This window comes from Stylophora pistillata, chromosome 12, assembly GCF_964205215.1.
Source record: "Stylophora pistillata chromosome 12, jaStyPist1.2, whole genome shotgun sequence".
NCBI classification, from domain to species: Eukaryota; Metazoa; Cnidaria; class Anthozoa; order Scleractinia; family Pocilloporidae; genus Stylophora; species Stylophora pistillata.
In genome coordinates, this window is record NC_142530.1 from 7,575,001 (window position 1) to 7,595,000 (window position 20,000).

The 20,000-nt window shown below is 36.4% G+C and overlaps 2 protein-coding genes and 1 long non-coding RNA gene across 6 annotated transcripts in view; 2 read left to right on the forward strand and 1 right to left on the reverse strand.

The window, feature by feature from the left end:
• The window catches only part of LOC111334762 (cation-dependent mannose-6-phosphate receptor), a 15,024-nt gene extending 1,130 nt beyond the window's left edge, over nt 1-13,894 (forward strand). For both annotated transcript variants that reach the window (XM_022940569.2, XM_022940570.2), the window contains exons 2-7: nt 867-966; nt 9,238-9,362; nt 10,254-10,359; nt 10,830-10,903; nt 12,227-12,356; nt 12,795-13,894. In XM_022940569.2, coding sequence (XP_022796304.2) covers nt 867-966; nt 9,238-9,362; nt 10,254-10,359; nt 10,830-10,903; nt 12,227-12,356; nt 12,795-12,884 — 625 coding nt within the window. In that variant the 3' untranslated portion in view covers nt 12,885-13,894. The remainder of the gene's footprint in view (nt 1-866; nt 967-9,237; nt 9,363-10,253; nt 10,360-10,829; nt 10,904-12,226; nt 12,357-12,794) is intronic.
• Nucleotides 5,736-7,774, reverse strand: LOC111325063 (uncharacterized). The gene is made up of 3 exons (XR_015993987.1): nt 7,591-7,774; nt 6,405-6,515; nt 5,736-5,999 (listed from the first exon to the last, which is right to left on the reverse strand). It is a non-coding gene; the product is annotated as an uncharacterized LOC111325063 (long non-coding RNA).
• An 848-nt stretch (nt 13,895-14,742) lies between the features above and the next one.
• The window catches only part of LOC111334745 (uncharacterized), a 13,101-nt gene continuing 7,843 nt past the window's right edge, over nt 14,743-20,000 (forward strand). For 2 of the 3 annotated variants that reach the window (XM_088739957.1, XM_088739959.1), the window contains exons 1-7: nt 14,743-15,039; nt 16,033-16,135; nt 17,344-17,459; nt 17,553-17,649; nt 18,783-18,892; nt 19,482-19,611; nt 19,799-20,000. The exon at nt 19,799-20,000 is cut by the window's right edge. In XM_088739957.1, coding sequence (XP_088596083.1) covers nt 14,840-15,039; nt 16,033-16,135; nt 17,344-17,459; nt 17,553-17,649; nt 18,783-18,892; nt 19,482-19,611; nt 19,799-19,888 — 846 coding nt within the window. In that variant the 5' untranslated portion in view covers nt 14,743-14,839 and the 3' untranslated portion in view covers nt 19,889-20,000. The remainder of the gene's footprint in view (nt 15,040-16,032; nt 16,136-17,343; nt 17,460-17,552; nt 17,650-18,782; nt 18,893-19,481; nt 19,612-19,798) is intronic. The other variant, XM_022940555.2, reaches the window with a different exon arrangement.

The window sequence follows — 20,000 nt, forward strand, 5'->3', positions numbered from 1 at the left end:
CGTTTTGATTGAAATTTCAAGTGAAAATTTCCGTATTTTGCGGGACTTTGCGAATTTTCACGGATTGTGCGGGTTTGACCGAATTGTGCGGTTCCGCACCCGCGCACCCTGTCAGAAGGCCTGACTGTGCCCTGTGTGCCACTTTTTTTTTCTGGCCATGTTTTGATGTCATCTGTGATCTCTTACTAAACAGAAAGACGACAACATGGAATGTATTTTTTAAATACAGGGCAGATATTACATGGTGGCAAGAAGATGTGAATTTTTTCACGACAAACCTTTGAAGGCTGTTCAGTGTGAACATGGTGTGAACAGATAAAACATTTGTTTTTCTTGTAGCATCTTTTGAGAAATTCCTTGAAAGTCTTTAGATCACAAGGTGGAGTGGATGCCTTTATTTAAAAATAAAAATAAACCTCAGGGTAGTCCCTTCAGAAGCCCTTAAAAGAGCTACCTGCTATTAATGGGAGCCCTGAGTATAATCTAAATAATATTAAAATACATTACAATTTCATGCAAAATGTAAACAGGAAGATATAAAACACATTTCTAAGGCTATAGATTTCTAAATTCTGTCTGACAAGTGCTTCGGCGCAAAACTCAGAGTAACAGGGAATCAATGCGTCCTCTTTGATTCTTTAACTAATGTATACTCAGCTCTGCTAACACAGCATTGAGCACTTTATGCCAGGGTAGACTCTACCCTCACATTTATTATAATATATATATAATTTATATACACTCATATATAGCATTATTTGCATGCATACATGTTTACATATTTACATACATGTATGTTTAACTTACATGTGTCACTTCAGTAGTGAAATATGAATGAATTATGCTCTAACTGTATTGTTTTGTAGGTTCACTGGTATAAAGGATAACTCAGGCACAACAGGATACACCTTTAGCTGGAATCCATGTACACCTTTCAGTCAAGGTACTAAATGTGAAGATACCTTGGTGAGTCATTTTCAAGTTGATTTTAAAGTAATTGCACCAAAATTTAGCAACTCTAGTTTAAATTGTTTACTCCTTTATATTTGCCATTAATGCTAGCCAGATTAATTAGTTTGGTGGCAGATTCAGACCTTGAGGTAAGAGGGAGGGGGGATTGGTGGGTATTGTCACCTGCCAGCTTTTCTTCTGCATTTTTTGTAGCCCAAAATAAGAGGGTGGGGGGACTGGCAATGACAATGTTTGTTTTACACCTGTTCATGGTCAGGTCCAGGCTCATTAAAAGTGTGAAACTTGCTGCAGATTACCAATATTCTTAAAAACAGCTTTTTTTATATTGACTTATTTATTTATTTATTTATTTATTTATTTATAAGCTTCGCCAAAAACAATTTGGCAGGAGAGATCTCACAGAGGTAACGTTCCATTAACAGGACTCGACCTACACAATCAAACAAAAAAAAACAAAAAAAACAATTACAAATTACAATTACAAATTACAATTGAGTGGTAGGAATTATGTGATCAGAAATAGTTAATTAGCAACAGAGTGTGGGTAGTAATGCTGTTAGAGGTCTACTCATATGACATTTTATGCAGACACTTTTGAAAGTTTGTGGAAATGCAGGATCATACTCAGTGATATAATAGGCTAGTAATAATGTAATAGTAGTAATGTAATAGGCTAGTAATATAATTATGTTCAATTTTACTGCCTTGGGAAGGGGTTCCTTTTACCTTCCTGTCCCCTTTAACTTCCCAATGTACAAGGGAATGCATTATTTTGCTGACTGTTTGTAGTGAATGCACTAGCGTTTGGTTATCCTTCTGTGTATTGTACTTGTAGAAATGTTGGGAAGATTGAAAGCTGCATGATATTTGATATCTCATCCCATCACTGAGCTATTTTTCCTGTCTTAATTTTCAGTGTGCTTTAATGCACTTATACAGTCAAAGTTTTGTTTTAAATGTTAATTCTTGGGTAAATCCATTTGCTGTAATTAATTAACAGTTTTTGTAAGCTGTCAGTGGCCTGTTGGTGGCCTAGCTGTCTGTTATCTGTCAGTCTGTTCTTCACAAGTATGAAATGAATATATAATTATATATATATAATATATAAATTATATAGAAATAGTAAAATCAACAATGAAACAAAGTTTCCGTGACTTGTAGTTTCATGCTTTTGCAATCATCAGACGGTGGTTAATTCCAATGAAAGACATACCTTATATACAGAATGCTAATTATGCAGTGTGAAACATATAATTAGGTGGTGTGAAACTTAGTTCCTATAATTAGTGACACGTAATTCTACTGAAAGTGAATAAAAGTTAAGTTTTAAAGTTCGATAGGTAGAATTTGTTTAGCGACACATAATTCTACTGAAGATGAATGAAGCTAAGTTTGAAAGTTCGATAGGTAGAATTTGTTTTCGTGGCAGCATTTGGAAACTAGTTCAGATCTTGTGTTGAGTAAAGTGTTCTTGTTGGCTTGGAGAATGCAGACTTTTTCTGCGAGGCACAGAAGGTACATTTAAATGCCGCTACACCCAACACACGCTGTCTTTCTGTGACCCTAAGTACTCCAACTCCACCGAACTATCAAAGTACATCTGGGATCTGAAAAACAGCCAAACAACCTACTCAATTCACTGGTCTATCCTTTGCCACGCTCCTGCTTACTCTAGAAACAAAACTAAGAAATGTAATCTGTGCCTTGCAGAAAAAGTCCGCATTCTCCAAGCCGACAGAAACACGTTAATCAACACGAGATCTGAACTAGTTTCCAAATGCCGCCATGAAAACAAATTCTACCTATCGAACTTTAAAACTTAGCTTTCATTCACCTTCCGTAGAATTACATGTCACTTAACAAATTCTACCTATCGAACTTTAAAACATAACTTTTATTCACTTTCAGTAGAATTACGTGTCACAAATTATTAAATAGGAACTAAGTTTCACACTGCCTAATTATATGTTTCATACTGCATAATTAGTATTCTGTATAAGGTATGTCTTTCATTGGAATAACCACCATCTGATGATTGCAAAAGCATGAAACTACGAGTGACAGAACTTTGTTTCATTGTTGACTTTACTATTTCTATTTACGCTCTACTTTTATGTATTGAGTACTATACAGCCAGCTAACCCTTTTGAAAAAAGTGCTTATTTTATATCTATTTTCATCCTCGGAGACCCAGGGGCTGTGAGTCCGTTTCAAGTTAAGGGCAGAAGAGCCCCTGGGGACATTGTCTTACAAGACTAGTTCCAAACGGTTGCAGTCGTTCTGGCATCTAATTGGTGCCGGAAAATCTTTGTGTTTTTCTGCCCAATCAGAGTGAAGTGTCCTTTCGTGTGTTTTAACACGCACAAGCTCTGTTGCTCGCAGTGTTGGTTTGGGCCGTGTGACAAAGCTTTGCTCAAGGTGAAAAGTTTCAGTCTCAGCACACAATGTAAGAGAAATCGATTAGATTGTCCGCGAAATCTTACCGGAAATTATACTGAATATTTTCGCAGGTATCATAAGAGAACGAGTTTAAAAGTTTGCGAGGTTTGTATAAAACATAATGGTTGCAGGCATTGATATGTCGCTTTAAATGTTAGATGAGATGTAAGCTTAAATCTTTTTAGATTTTTTGTATAATTTGTTGTGACTGAAACTTTTCCAATCTCATGAAGTTATTTCGTCGCACGGGCCACACAGGTATGTCGAGCAACTGGCGTTTACACTTACGTAGCTTTCTGTGCGCGCCAAATTCTAATTGTTGCTTTGTAATAAAGTCTTTACAATATGGCCAAAGTTGCAGAGAACGTTAAGTACGTGGACGACCTCCAGCAAGCGCTTAAAGAAAGCTTAGCTGTGTTACCGGTTAGCTAATTAAAACCTGAACAAAGGCTAATCATAGAGAACATCGTGGAAAGGAGATTTTCGGACAGTTACCGAAGGGGTTTGGAGAAAGTTTAATCTTTCAACTGCTGCGTTGAGTGTTCAAATTCTTGAGCTCGAAAGGCCACGGACTCTCTTCTAGTCCCTTGGTCATTGTCATTTCACCTCTTTTGTCGATTGTTGAAGACCAAGTTAATTACCTATGATCATTGAGAATCGATGCGGCTTTCATTGAGGAAAACAAAACCAAAGACCAAGAAATATTGGATGGAAAGGGCGGGCTTGCTTTATTGTAGATGTCAGCTTAGTACAGGGTTATCTACCCACATCTAATAAACAAACGTTTCCACATTTAGATTTTCTCTTTTTTCAAGCGAAGATTATATTAGATTTTGGCCGGGCGTGCACAAAAAGTTGCGTAAGCGCCAGTTGCTGGACATACCTGCGTTGTCCTTGTGACGAAATAGCGCAACGGGATTGGAAAAGTTTCAGTTACAGCGAATTATACAAAAAATCTTGAAAATAAGCTTTAAAGCGACATATCAGTGCTTGCAACCATTATGTTTTATACGAACCTCGCAAACTTTTAAACTCGTTCTCTTGTGATACCTGTGAAAGTATTCAATATAATTTCCGGTAAGATTTCGCGGATAATCTAATTGATTTCTCTTACATTTTGTGCTGAGACTGAAACTTTTCACCTTGGGCAAAGCTTCGTCGCACAGCCCAAACAAACATAGCGAACAACAGAGCTTGTTGAATATGTGTGTGTTAAAACACACGAAAGGACTCCAAACGACACTTCACTCTGATTGGGCAGGAAAACACAAAGATTTTCTGGCACCAATCAGATGCCAGAACGAATGCGACCGTTTGGAACTAGTCTTGTAAGACAATGTCCCCAGGGATCTTCTGCCCTTAACTTGAAATCGACTCACAGCCCCTGGGTCTCCGAGGATGATCTATTTTTTATCTATTTTTTAAACTATTTCTACCAATTTTTTAAACTATTTCTACCTATTTTTTGTGTATTCTCTATTTTCCGAACTATTTGAAAGCTGTTTTTTTTAACTATTTTAAAGCTATTATTTTGAAACAAAAAATAGTAAAAATAGTCTGCTTGGCAAGTCATAACTACTGTAAAAATAGCTTTCAAATAGAGAAAATGCACATGCAATTCATTGATAAAATAGTATTAAAATAGCATAATTTAATGAAATATTTGTTATAAAATAAAATAGACATAAAACAGGGATAAAATAGAAAAAACAAAACAAAAATAGGATGCAAGTACAGTTAAAATAGACATAAATTAGGAATAAAGAGGATAAAACTTGAAAAAATAGGAATCAAATACCAATAAAATAGACATAAAACAGGGATAAAATAGACAAAATAAGGATGAAATAGACATAAAACAGGGATAAAATAGGGAAAAAATCTAGAACAATAGGATATAAATACATTTAAAATAGGTCCTAATGTATACGTCATGCAGGGTAAAAGGGTTTAAAAAAGCACTTCCAGTGCATGGATCCAGAATAAGATGGCTATAAAATAGATTGAAAGTAGGTCAAGATCAAAAAAGCATATCCCAATCCTCAGCCTAGGATTATCACTTTTGTGTGTTAAGTTGTGGCAATTTACCCATTGTAAATGATTTAATACTTCATATGTTTATGCAACAACCTCTCTCTAGACTAGATTGCATGCATTACAGGAAATTAAAAAAAATTGTCACTCAGGAAAGACAAATTTTTAAACAATGCCATTAATTAATTTACTTCAGTCTTCAATCTGTATCCAAAGGAAGTGACAACAAGTACTTTCAGTTTACACAGTTCTAAATGATAGGATACAAATTTTTCATAAACACAGGAAATTAAAAAAAATTGTCACTCAGGAAAGACAAAGTTTTAAACAATGCCATTAATTTACTTCAGTCTTCAATCTGTATCCAAAGGAAGTGACAACAAGTACTTTCAGTTTACACAGTTCTAAATGATAGGATACAAATTTTTCATAAACGATAGAAAACAGAATTAAAGTAGAATTAAATTTTAAAAAGCAAAGTTTGTCCTTGCATTTAGATAGCTGCAGTGGCTTCCTCTTTGTGGTTTCCCTATGTTTCACTGTTTTCCTGTACTCTGAAATAAAAAAAACAACAGAAATGATCAATTACTGATATTTCATCCACCAGTAGATAATTTACTTGTTAGAAAGTTTAATTTGCTAGATAATTCCCTTGTGATTAGGGTTTCCTTGATGCAAAATGATGTAATTCACTGAATTGAACAGGTTTTGATAACTTTTCTATACTGCTTCAGTAAAACTTATGGCTTAAATTCATACTTCTGGGGCAAAAATTAGTCAAGTTGATATAGTTCTATTATGTGCCTTATAAAGCCAGCCAGTTACAAAGTACACCTTAACCTCCTAAGCAGAGATCCTTTCTCGTCCAAAGGGTATCTGCTTTCAGGAAGCTCTACCATACAAAATTGGGCTCTCTTACCACAATCCCAGTCATGCAAAGGCAGCTGCATAATTCTTACCTACAAAAAATCCTGGACTGGATCATTGAATTGACTTCAGTTCTCACGGTTGTCTTAGCTCTGAATTCTTTGTGCTCTTTACTTGTCCAAGTTTTGCAACCATAGTAAAATCTGTTTTAGGAACAAAGTTACATATACACATAAGAACAATTTTTATCGCAAGCACTCAGTATTGACTTAATAAAGACTCTTATTGCATCAGACACAAAAAGATGCACTTCTAATGTGGATTAGAATTGAGATTTTATGGGACAGTCCTGACTGAGTGAATGTATGAATGCATCTTGGGACATCATCACCAACTTGGCAAAGTATAGAGATTGAGAAAGCTTGAAATCAACATCACCAAGCATGCTCCCTCATCTTTGATTTTTACTTAAATTAAAAGAAAAACAAACAATTCTTGTATGCCGGGATTAAAAATCGAATTACAGTGATCTTGAATTTTCGAACAATTAAGAAAGAGAGCATGATGCAGGGACAGCGAGTTTTCAAATTAACGATCGAAGGTATAATTCTGTTGCCCCCTCTTTCTATTTGAGAGGTGTTTAGGTTTCTCTTCTAGTGCATTAGCACAAGGGAGTCTGCAAACTCAAATTAAGTAAACGTTTACATAGTTTATGGAAACAGATCACTCTATAAGCTGATATTTATAGCCATTGAAATGCAACAAACTTTGGGGCTTATTCTGACCACGAATCAAAAGCACCTTCACGTTTAAAATAAACTTGGAACTTTGTATAGGTGGATTCATGCTGAGGTCATTGTTTACATTTTTGCTCATTTGCATACGGCTTTGCGTAAAGAAGGAAGCATGTTAGATACAAATTGACTTCAGGCAGCTAAAGAGCTAGAAAACCTTAGTATATGGTGAAAGTTTTAGCTCTTGAGGTGTAATATTCAAGGAGAAAATAAATAGTCCATCAAAAACTGCAAAATTTCTGGGTGGCAAAAGCGCTAATGAGCTCATACATTCTATGTAAAATTTTAAGTTTTTAAACCCGTGTTGCACAAAAAGTATTCAATGCATCAGGCTCGTATTCATTGGCCAAGTTAATCGTACTTTGACCTTTGGATATTCAGAACAGATTTATTTTTAGCTCCATCAGAAACTGAATTGCTTATGCTAATGAGGCAAATATTGTAAACAAGGATTCCCCTATAAATAAAAAACAATTTCACTTACCTCTTTCACCATACTTGAATGATGGTGTTGTTTGCCTTCTATCGTTGTTCCTTGTGTTGCTCATTGTGTCTAAGAGAGGCAAGATCTAAATAGAAAAGGAAAAATACCAACAGAACTCCACGCTTCTCTGATCGACAGACAAGGTTCGTTTCGCCTGCCGAAACTAAATTCCGTGTCCCTTATGTCACCAGATAAGGAAAATCACAAGATCCCGTATATACGCCGACTGTACTAGATGGCAGCGGAGCGTGACAAAAAAAAAATGGCGGATAAGAGTGAGGATCGTTCTTTGCCAAAAAAGCTAGAGAAGAAGAAAATTTCGTGGACCTTACAACCAGTATCTTTCTCAACCGGGACTAACGATACCTCGAACAACATTGCAGCATTAGCCCCAGAACTTTCCGATGTCCACTGCTTTGCCCTCGGACGACCTCAGCACGGAGTCAATAACTTACTAATATGACGCTTCGCAACCAAACGACTTCACACATATGGAAACCGGTCAACCATCACCCAGTTTGTTAAGCCAGACTGCTGTTCCTTTCAAAAAAGGATTACTATAAGACTTATTTCAGACAATACAAAGATTATGATCATGAGCAGGGCGACAAATGCGACCCTTGGATGGACCTCTTAAGCCTTCAGAACACATTTTAATTTAGTGGTTTCAGTTTTAAAGAATCTGTGAAGAGATTTTTATGACCACGAAACTCGAAACTTCCACCCAATGTTTTCAAATTTGAACTCATCTTTATCTTGACAACACAAAAATTGTGACTTTAGAGTACTGTATGTTAGTCAAGCTTGAATTCATAAATAAAATAGGTATAAAATAGGACAGGTTATTACACTTCACACCTAGTTGCTGTTTAAAATATTTTGGGTCTGGGATACTTTGAAGAAAACAGAATTAAAATAGACTATTTAATACCTTTTTTTGCAATGGATTAGAATCCACCTCAAAAAATAGAAATAAAACAGTCTATTCTATATCTATTTTGCAATTATTCAACATTTTCTTCAATAAAATAGGGTTGTGATAGCCTATTTTTTCATATTTTTCAAAGGAAATGGCTTTAGCATGTTCTATCAGCAAAAAACAGAAATAAAACAGACTATTTGATCAATATTTTACTGATGTAGAAAATAAAATATGATTAAAATAGTCTGTTTAGCTGGTTTATTTTTCCATTCATTTTAAGAAAGTAGAAATAAAATACACCACATTGTTCAACCTTGCCTTGAAATATGGTTAAAATAGTGGCTCTATTTTACCTTTCAGGTAAAATAAGAATAAAATATAAGTCTGAGAAAATAAAATTGTATAAAAATAGAGGTGATAGCATTAAAATAGACATTAAATAGAAATAAAATAGGTTTGTTTTCGTATTTTTGTAGATTTTCAATAATTAATATTTCAGGTCCACAATTTTCCTGAACCAAAAGTTTGACTAAGTGTCTGCATGATATGAATAATTTAGCAATGATTGAGAAACCAGACTGTAGTATAAATGTTATAAGTTTAAGTTAAACTGTCCAGTTCCATGTCTTAATTAAGCTATGTTATTAACCTGATTACAAATATTGCAGCTCCACAGTGCATGATTACTAATCCTGTTTTCTCTTGTCTTTCTTTACATTTATTAGGTCTGCCAGCAAACTGGTTCAGTTTATGTCCCAATTGCAGATGAAGTGAGCAGCTTTGATGTAAATGGGGATGGCACCATAAGTATAATATACCATTCAGTTACAGGAAGTGAAGGCAAGATAAGGTAACTGCAGGTTATACTGATAGTTTGATATAGAGTTTGCTATAATTTATACAATAAATAGTCATGTTGCTCCCACCAACAAAAATCAGATTTAAGAAATATTGTGACATCTGAATCTGGGTTAACATTCGCATTCATAGCATTTACAAAAACCTTCATGTGGCTTAGACCATGCATGCTACATGATTGCTCATAAAAGATAAATTGCTTCATACTTTATCATACTAAGATTTTCTGTGAAAAAGTGCAAAAGAAATTTTCACTCACCAGCTGTTCAAAGAAGTTGAGAACCAATCAGAATGTGAATGTGGGGGAAAATTTTTTTTCCATCCAGCCATTATTGATTTATAAACCTTTGACTTGAATCTGTTTAAGAATGAATTCCCATATTGAAACAAGAATTCAATCTCTGCATTTATATACTAAACATAACACACCATGTAATTAGTCTGCCACATGGTATTTATGCATTCTTTGGTTTGTCTCAGAAATATCACTAATCTTTTATGTTCACTTGTTTGATATACAATACTACCAACTCATGCTTATTTTTTTAAAATATCATATGCACAGACTTTCCTGCGAGCTATGAAAGAACTGGGATGGTCAGCACAAATTAAAGGAACAAATCTTGCCAAATTTTTCCTTGTGTTGCTTCATTTGAAAAAATGTAATTTTTTGAAAAAAAAAAAGAACATCTTTTATCGATTCAGGGCATGGGTATGCCCCCAAGCTGGCAGAGAGACACTCACGAAGCTGCTATGATCACGTTCAGACTATCATTTGGTTTGTAATGCTTAGATGAAAATTCAGCCTGAAACACTTCTTTTTAGTGCTCTTCAGGAGATTAGGGTGAGAAGGATGGTAATGAATTGATTTACTTCCTCTTAGACGAGCGATCATTAAGTTGAAGTGTGACCCATCTCAACCTGATCGTGGAACGCTTGATCCGTTTACTGAGAAGTCAAATCCAGCTGCAGAAAATAAGATAAATTATGTAAGTACCAGGTGCAGTTAGAGTAAATGTTTATGTCTGTACTGCCAATTAAAAAAGATAGTCATAATCAAAGGATTGGAATCACACGATGCTCATTTTCTGATCTGGAGCAGCAATTACTATTTTCAGCTTTTTTTTTTTGGTGCATATTTTTTCTTTTGGTGGTTTTGTTTAGTAATGCTTTTCTCTTACCTCCTCGTATAGTCCCTTCACTTATACAGTTACAGCTGTATTTAGATGTCCGTTAGCATCTAATTTCTCCTTACAATATCACCCCTGAATCACACATTAAGGTCACGAGAATAGAGGAAACGATCACCGACTAAAGAAGCTCTTGATTGTTAAACAAATTCTCCTTGTCAGCACCTTAGGAAATGTATAGAGAACAGTATGGAGAATATGCAGACTGATACTAGAGTGTGAGGAGTTAATAATGTACAGAGCTGTTCTGGTTTCCTTTTTTTTCACAGACATCAACGTTTACTTCCAAATATGCATGTCCCGAAAGTGAAGGACTAAGTGCAGGCAGTATTCTTCTTATTGTGTGCGTAGAGTGTAAGCCTTCGTAACTCAACCTAAGTTTGATGGCTTAGATCTATTTAAATGCATCAGCTGATCTATTTAAATGGATCTATACAATGAATAATGGGGTTAAGTTTCTAAAGAAACTGCGGTGATGTGTTGGTGGGAGTGTGTAACAAGATAATAGGACAATCACATGACTTTTGTCGAGCATATAGTTTATTTGTGGCCCGAGTAGCATCATTTGTGCCAGAGCAGAGCGAGGCTGCAAATGATGCTACGAGGGACACAGATAAACTATATACCTGACAAAAGTCATGTGGTTATCATTATTATCCAAACGCAAGGCCAAATCGTACAAATTCTTTAATAAAATATATACCAGGACGGGAAATTCTATTTACCGCCCGCACTTTGCCGTTTTGGCCTGCGAAAAGGAGCGTTTTAGAGAGGGCAGTTTGTCATTTGGCCGCGTGTAGTGGTAATAATTTGTTTTTTATCAACTGAGTTGATATTAATAATGGCGGGCCACCGTAAAGAGTTTCATAGCACCAAATTATCTTTTGCTCAATTGTGATTGATCGCTGTCTGTTATCTATTAGTTTATATACATGTAAGAAGCTGAATTATACATTCTGATTAGTTCTTACAAATGATCAACTGGAGGGCAGCCGCATAGATGACATCATCATAAAGAACCCTTTGATTTTTTCATGATATAAACATATACATTCCATGTTGCATTCCATGGACCAGTACAATCCATGAAGTAGATCACGGAAGACGCTAAAATGTTTGAAGAAGATCAGTGACACACTTGAAATGAAAATAAAAAAAAATTATTCAGTTGCTATGTAAGAGCACGAAATATAAACCTAGTTTCTAGCGACTTGTAAAATTTGTGGAAGAGTCGACTACTTCGAGTTAACTTTAGGTCCTCTTCACAATTTCTGCTAGTTCATTGAGTGAAAGAACAGGTTGCATTTTCCTTTTCCTTTTTGCTCTTGAGGCACAAAAAAGGCCAAAGTGTAAGAACAACTTACAGTGATACACATGACTCTGGCTTGTGTGAAACCTTTGTAAGGCTCCTCGGTTTTTCAGAAAAGAGTAAAAAACACGGGCGCGTAAATATGGTGTGTGTCTCGTCGCGAAGCCGTTCCCATGACAACCAAAAGCGCTGTTTGTCATTCTTTCACTCCTCCACTTATGTGGCCCTGGAACAGTAACTTGTCTGCCACTTTTTTGTCCTTCCCACATTTTGAGTCTAAACTGTTCAATGCCGACTTTAAGTATGTTTGGATTGAGGGATTTTTATCAGTAATAATGTTTCGCGTTTCTCTTATAGGTTCTTTCCATTGGTTCTGGTCTATTTCGTCGCAGGGTTGTTATTTAATAAAATTCACAAGGGTGTCAACAGCTTTCCTGAAATGATCCCTAATCATTCTTTCTGGGGTGAATTGCCATTTTTAGTCAAGGTGAGTCTGTGTGGTGCGGGAAGTCTTTGAAGTAGTTGATATGTTTGCCTTTTGTTGTTTTATTTGTTTAGTTCCTTTTTTCTATGGGATTGCGCGAGCGCGGCGGAACGGGTCTTATGATAACACATGATATTTTACTGTGTAGCTGACATAAAAAAGACGACTTGATCTTCACAGGTTAATTGCAATCAATGTAATTGAAAACGAAGTGTTAAAGATAGTCTGGTATCGACCAGGAATAAACCCTCGCCTTTCAGTTACCGTATAACTGCCACTACTAACCGGGCTTCGAATTCACATGTTGTTAGCGTGGCAAATCTATCGGGATGTTCCTTCCTTATAGGAGAATCTGCCTTATTTCTCTCCACAATGTGCTGTTGACCTGTGAAGATTGATTCGTCGCTTTTTACTCTATGGTTTTCCTTTTTTCTGTTACAGGATGGCTGTGTTTTCACATTTCAAGGGATAGCTGGCTGTTGCAAACGTGTGTCTATGAAGTTCAAAGGGGACTCTTATGCTGAAATATGATTTTATACGTAATTTCTTTTTTTCTTTTTTTTTTTTAATAATTCTGTGATTGCATTCACAAATATCGTATGACTTACACGCAGTATAATTAAAGCTTCCATGACTGCGGACTTAATGTTTTTTTAACACGTTTTTGTGGTCTCCCTAGAAGGTTAAGTTAAGATTTAGGCAAAAAAGCTGTTAAATGTTTTGTTTTGTTGTTGTTGTTTTCTTAAATAACAGGGCCACTGAGTTATTAAAGTAAAAATAATTTTCTAAAAGCTTTGAATCCATTTTGATTCAGGGATCGGTCATTATTTATTTGCGGGGAGGGGGAAGGGGAGGATTTTGGTCGTGTCGAGGCTCTGTACCCTCATTGGCAGTCAATTCTATGAAGTCATCCCTTTACACTGTGCCATCGAGGACTGATCTTCCCGCCGTTCCCGTTGAAAGCCATATGACCCCTCCCCCCCCCCCTTACTTAAAAAAACTGCCTGTCCTCCACATGTCCTCCAACACGATGAATATTGACTGGTCTCTTAGGTAATAGTATTTGTGAACTTTTATTTGGTTTACATCATTTATTCTCCGCGCCTGCAATGTCCTTAAATGTTGTTTTACGCGAGTCGTGTTAAGCTTTGCTGATGTGGTCTGCTGGAAAGATTAAGTTAATGATCAGTTTGGTTGAATAGCACATGAATCCTCATGTAGATAAAAGAAAACACACTGGAATAGTCAGAGAGGACTGAAAAATTAAAAAGAACAAAAAGTGACTTTCGTAAATTCAGCGCATTCTACTGAACAAGCCAGTGAGATAAATTTATTTTACCTTTTGATTAATACATGAAGAATTTTGTATGTTAACGAAAATAGGGTGGCAAATGTCGAGATTTTAAACCAAAATAGCCAGAATGATTGATGCCTTTTCTTAATGTAAGATAATGTTAAGATAATTTTATTTTTTTTCAAATTCTTGATAGAAAGTGTAAGTTCATTATTTCAATAAATTTTGCAATAAAACGAACAAAGGATTTGTGTGGTGGCGTGGTGGTGTTGTGTTCTTATTCCTGATTTAGTTACATTTTCCATTTTATTCGGGTATTTGTAAAAAGAGGGTTTGTATGTCAAATAGCGTGCATAACAGGCCTTTCCGTTTTCTTTTATCCCAGTGATAGAAGCGTGAGGGGAGCGGAGCCGCGCGTGGGTATTAGGCGTAATTAATAATGGTAGTTGAATTGAGTGGAGTACAATTTGGGCTGAAATCATACACGTGATTTGAAATCACAAATATGATTTCAGACCTAAATTGCACGACACGAGGTCCAATTACCACTTTATTACATCCATTTTGAAATTTCCCAAATACAGGACTTGGTCAATTCCAATATTTTACTGATGCAGTACTGAGCCGGTGTTTAAACAATAAGTGGAACCGGAAATGCTTTTAAATCTTATTTTGTATGCAAAACAGAAAGACTGACGTCATGTGTCAAAAACTCAGTCAAGCGTGCGTAAAATGATGCGATTTAGAGCAAAAAATTGTGCGATTCATGAATAAATCGCACCAATTAGAGCCTGTCAGATTACAGAGACCACCAATGATTTCAAAATGGATGTAATAAAGCGCAAAACTAAAACAAACAAACAAACAAAACTAAAACAAAAGAAAACAAAGCGTGTGCGGGAGTAAAAATGTCGTGCAAACTTGACCGAAGCTTTTTCATACAGTCCCTGGATAGAACGTCAAAATGATGGCGCAGTTAAAAAAAATATTCATGAAAATATGTCAAAATATGCCACACTATGAATGGTTATGGATGGCCGCCATCCTGGAATCCCAAAACCTGATAAACTGTTGGGGAGAAGAGTAGACTTCTACCGAGGGGGTGGTACATAGGGGAATATCAAACATGGCGGCTCGATCGGAAATCTGTCTCTAAGTTATTTTACGCTGTTTAATTAACTAGAACTTCCGAATGAGATTAGACGACAAATACTACAGATTTTTAATGGTGAAAAAGCACAACAACGCTGTAAGGAAACTGCTCGTTTGGCTCACCGTTATTACTTACGGTGTAGCGGAAGAATGTGAAAAGTTGGACCAGTGTTCGTGCAAGAAAGGAAATGGGAAAATCATCAGTTTATGGGACATCGATGGAGGTTCCAAAGAACCAGCGTGAGTAATACAAGTCCTCCATCACAATCAGATATTTTGAAAAAAACAGTAAACAATTAGTCGAGCCATGAGCGCGTAAATATCTAACTGCACGTGAAATGCCACTGTTCGCTTATTTGTAGATTATTTTGTGGTCAGAGTGAAATCGAGTTGGCGATTAGCAAAGCGAAGTTTGAGTTTGCTATGATGACCATGATGGAAAGCAATGCAGAAAAGTAAACATGCTGATGGTTTTTTATGCGCCATCATATGTCACGCAATCCGCAAGGGGATGACTGTTGTCACGCTGAACCTATTTTTCATCCGAACAGAAAGATCGGTTTCAGGGCTGGATGTATAATTTTGAGTCTGGCAATAAGACTGGGCTTCAGATGAGTCTGCGGGAAATTCATGAGACTGGGAAATAAAAAAAAGAAAAGGTGTATAGGGAAGGAGGGAAGGGGTTTCATTTTGGTTTTATCAACACAGGTGATAATTATGTAAATTGGTCACTGTAAAGAGTTTCAACGCTGATATTTTGAGAGTTAGCCCTTCATCAGAGCAAATTATGAAAGTGCTAATGCTCGAAACACCAGCTTTGAAACTCTTTATGGTTCATGATGGCCAATTTACATTATCAACACAGTTGATAAACCAGAATTACCTTGTTTTACTCCCCCATCAATGCAGCATCACAGTTTCTCCAGAAACTTCCTCCATTTATTTTCATTTGAATTTATAGTTAGCACATGTGGTGTAATCACTACACCCTAATGAAATTGCATGCTTTTTAACCAATTTTGTTATTTTCAGTTGATAAATAGTGGTCATGCACCCAACTGTTTGCTTAACTATCTCCAATCCTAGTCACAATTGTTGAAAAATTTCCCCTTCCCCTTCAAAGTTGGTTTAAAGAAAAATTGAATTGCCTACAAAAAACTTGTCATTTGGAAAGGAGCAGGGTGACCAAGCTAGGTGGCTAAAGAAACTGGCAAATTTTTTTCTCCTTTCCAGCTTCAAAGGCCTTCTAGCTCTGTATCCTCCAGGTTCATCATACAAATTTGACTGGAATCCTTGCACAAAGTTTAGTGAGGGAACTGGATGCTCAAACGTATTTGTAAGTACATTTGAGAAGACAGTAAGGGCCTGGAGTAAGGGACTGGTTATTATTTATCTGGGGGGGGGGGTGGGGATCAGAGGATTTTGATTGTGCCATGATTTAAATTTACCCTATCTACCCATAAGGCTCTGTAATATCCTTGCGATCCCTTCCTCTCTCCCTCCCTCTCTCCCTCCCTCCCTCCCTCCCTCCCTCCCTCCCTCCCTCAATGGCAGTTATTGGAAGTCTATTTTGGATAGTACCCCCTTATACTCTGTTGGCAATGACTGATACTCCCTTTGTTTCCCCTGTAAACCATGAATCCCCTTGTAATCCCCCTAGCCAATGAATTATGAATGGTTTCTGAATCAATCAATCAATCAATCAATCAACTTATGACCCACCCTCCCTGTGCTTCCTATTCACCGTCGCTCATGATCACTCCCTTGATACAAATTTCTTTTATTTCCCAGCCTTTCACTGCCTTAAAAATCAGAGATGGCAGCTCTAAATTTTCACCAAGAAAATACTGAGCACTCTACAGGCTAATGTCACATAAATGTGTTTGTCACAGGGCGTTATGAAGGCGGTAACTAGTTTTCACGTAGTAAAAAAAAAAAAAAAGATTCCCTGACAGAAAAAGGTCAACAAAAGAATTGAGATTCACATATATATTTCGTTATACTGAAAAGCGCGTATACGCTCGTGATCAATTGTCCAGCCGGCCATGTTTGGTGTTGAGTTGAAGTGGAGGGTAGTGTAAGGGGGGGGGGGGGGTAGAGATGATATCCATTGCCCCATCCCTCCTCTCTCCTTCCTTTTGACTGTTACGCACCCACTTGGTAAATATTTCTTTCTCTTCCTTGCCATCCTTTGTTGTTTGAATCGAATATTGCAGTGTTAAGTTTCACTGTCGTCTGTGTTTTAGTGCTTCCCCCGGCTGGAAACGAATTTACTTGATAAGGCTTAAGTATATTACATTCGCACGGCCTGGATCATTTTCCGCTCTTCGCAGGCTCCGTGAGCGCACGTGAACGAACAATCATTGCAACCCATTTTGTACATTATCCCTCGGACATGGGCGAACATTGATCGGCCTTGTGTCTTCTTGAAAATTAGGCCTTAATACTCCTCTTGAATAGATGACCGATTATTAAGCACTTTTTACTATTAGACAATATTATTTAAAATATGATTAACTTTCATATCAAATCTTCTTATTCTAGATGTGTGAAACAACGTCTTATAGCACATATGCTGACTCTGTGAACAAATTTGTAGTTGAAAGTGATGGAACAACCACCATAGTTTATAACAAAATTGAAACGGGTGGCAGGGAAAGGTATGCGTATTAAAAGATGTTATCGTAGTGAGCATTTTGAAAAAGGAAATCCTCGGGTTTCTGTGTTTTAGTCACGATTGTCTCTACCTTCAGAAATCTTTTGTATTCCAGAACAGTCACCATCAATCTTAAATGTGACAAAAACAAATATCCAGGGCAAATGGATGGTGTCACCGTAAAAGAAACAACGGTAAGTTTTGTAGCCTCCTCTTTTGAGATATTGTGCTCATCTTTCGACGTTCGACCTTTTTATCCTTTCTTCTTTGTCTCTTTCGTTTCTTTTTTATTCTCCCTTTGTATGTCTTTTTTGTTCCTTTTTTTTCATTGACTCCTATTCATTCTTTCCGTGGTTTACTCAAGATACGATTCAACGTACGTTTTTAGTGGCATCATCATGATCGTTTAATTGCTGTGTAAAATATAAGGTATTTCTTTTAACCCATTCTAATAGAGGGAATGTCAAAGAAACCGAAACGTTTACCAACCTTAGATTGCTTTTCAATTGAGAGCAGTGAAATCATAGCCAACTTTCGTAATCACTGCGCCCAATGGGAACATTAGAGAAAATTTGGAGAAGGCGGGGAAATCAGTCAGAAAGCGTGAAGAGACAAAACCAATGTAATCCTGAATAACTTTCGACATTTGATTGAAAATTGCTCAGTGGGTTAGTCGGTTAAGTATTGCACCTTAAGCCTATCAAGGATTTAAGGGCTTTACGGCTTTTAGGCTTTTAAGGGTTTAAAGCCCTAATGTTCGGTTAAGAAAATGTTGTTAGTCGCTCATATTCGTCTTTCCGTGGTAAGATCGTGCAAAGCCAAATTGATAGACGCACTGCGTGGAGAGGCATAATTCACATATTTACCTTGTTGTATAGTTTAACTTCCCTTTAATCTATGCTTGTGAATGTCTTATTCTTTTTTTTTTTTACAAGGGGCGAGAGCAATATTTGATACTTTCACGAAAAATTAATAAGAAAATGAATTACGATACACTTAGCTCGACGTAAAGTTTATTCCGATTTTTTATTTGCCCATTTTCTTCTTACTTTTCTATTTGTCGTTTCTTTTTTTTTTCCTTGTATCATCTTTTATCCCGTATATACCTACCTTCCTTTTTTTTTTTTTTCTTGCGATTGTTTGATTAAGAAAAGTCATTGGAGTTGTTTAATGAGATGTCATTTAGCGCTTTGTGCGATGCAGTATGTTTCCTATTTCATATTTTTAGACTTATTTTCCTGACCAAATGAATTGATCGAGCTCGGTTGCCCAGATACCAAATGTGATCATTTGATCGTTGCGACTTAAGCTGTATTGTTATTCCTAGTCTGCGAGTCTAACGTCCAAGTGCGCTTGTGAGGATAGCTGTCGTCATCCTGATTTTAACAGAAATACCGGAAATACTGGGCTCAGCACTGGAAGTATCCTGTTGATAGTGTAAGTACAAACTACTATTGATCCTAATAATGTAGCTTACATTTTTGAAAATTAAGTTCTCAAGGTTAGGCAGCAATGCAGCAGTTCATATACCAGGCTTGAAGTGTCCGACGCTCGATTGAAACCGTGCATGCTGATTATACACCTAAAGAAATCAATAAATTGAAATCTATAAAACATAAACCGCTGAGCAGAGGTGTCTGCATATGACTTTGAGATATTTTTGCTATGTTAAAGCATGCTCCACTTATGAACGTTGCCATGGTGAGAATAATATTCACAACAGTAGCTTCGTCGTACGAGATTTACCTTGCTAAACAACTCCAGCTATGAATCTTTAACCGCAATTCGGTGATGTACGCGTGCTAATTAAGCTGGTTACGGGATGAATTTTGTAACCTCAAATGAAGACCCCGTGGGCTTTGGTTAAAACACGAGTACTCAAAGAAAACCAAATAATTATTTTAAGGGAGGTTGGGGATGTGTAAGTTAGAAAATCCCCGAGAGGTGAGTTTGAAGTTTATACGTCAAGGAATTCCAAGAAAGTTCTATATCCTGCACATTTTCTTTTTTTTTTTTTCTCTTAAAGGTTTTTTCCATTACTTCTATTCTATTTCATGGCTGGTTTATTATATAATAAATACCACAAGGGTGTTAACAGCTTTCCTGAAATGATCCCTAATCATTCTTTTTGGGGTGAATTTCCATTGTTGGTCAAGGTGAGTCTGTTATATGGTAATTGAAGTCGTTATGGAACGTATATCGCAACTTTTTAGAATTTTATATTTGTTTGTTTGCTTTTCTTTCTGAGGCTCTCTCTGGATATAGACATTTTGCATTTTTCTCTTTTATATTCAAAAAAAGGAGAAAGTTATCAAAGTAATCCTTCTCTCCCTGCTTTTACAGGATGGCTGTGTTTTCACTTTTGAAAGAATAACTCGCTGTTGTCAACGTTTGTTCTTGGTATCTAAAAGGGACTCCTATGAGGAAATTTAGGAATATGATTTTTCACTTTTTTTAAACATAAGTACTTAGTGACAAAAATGATCGTTAAAAGCTAAAAGAAATGACATATTAGACAAACAAGTTAAAATGTGATTTTAAGATA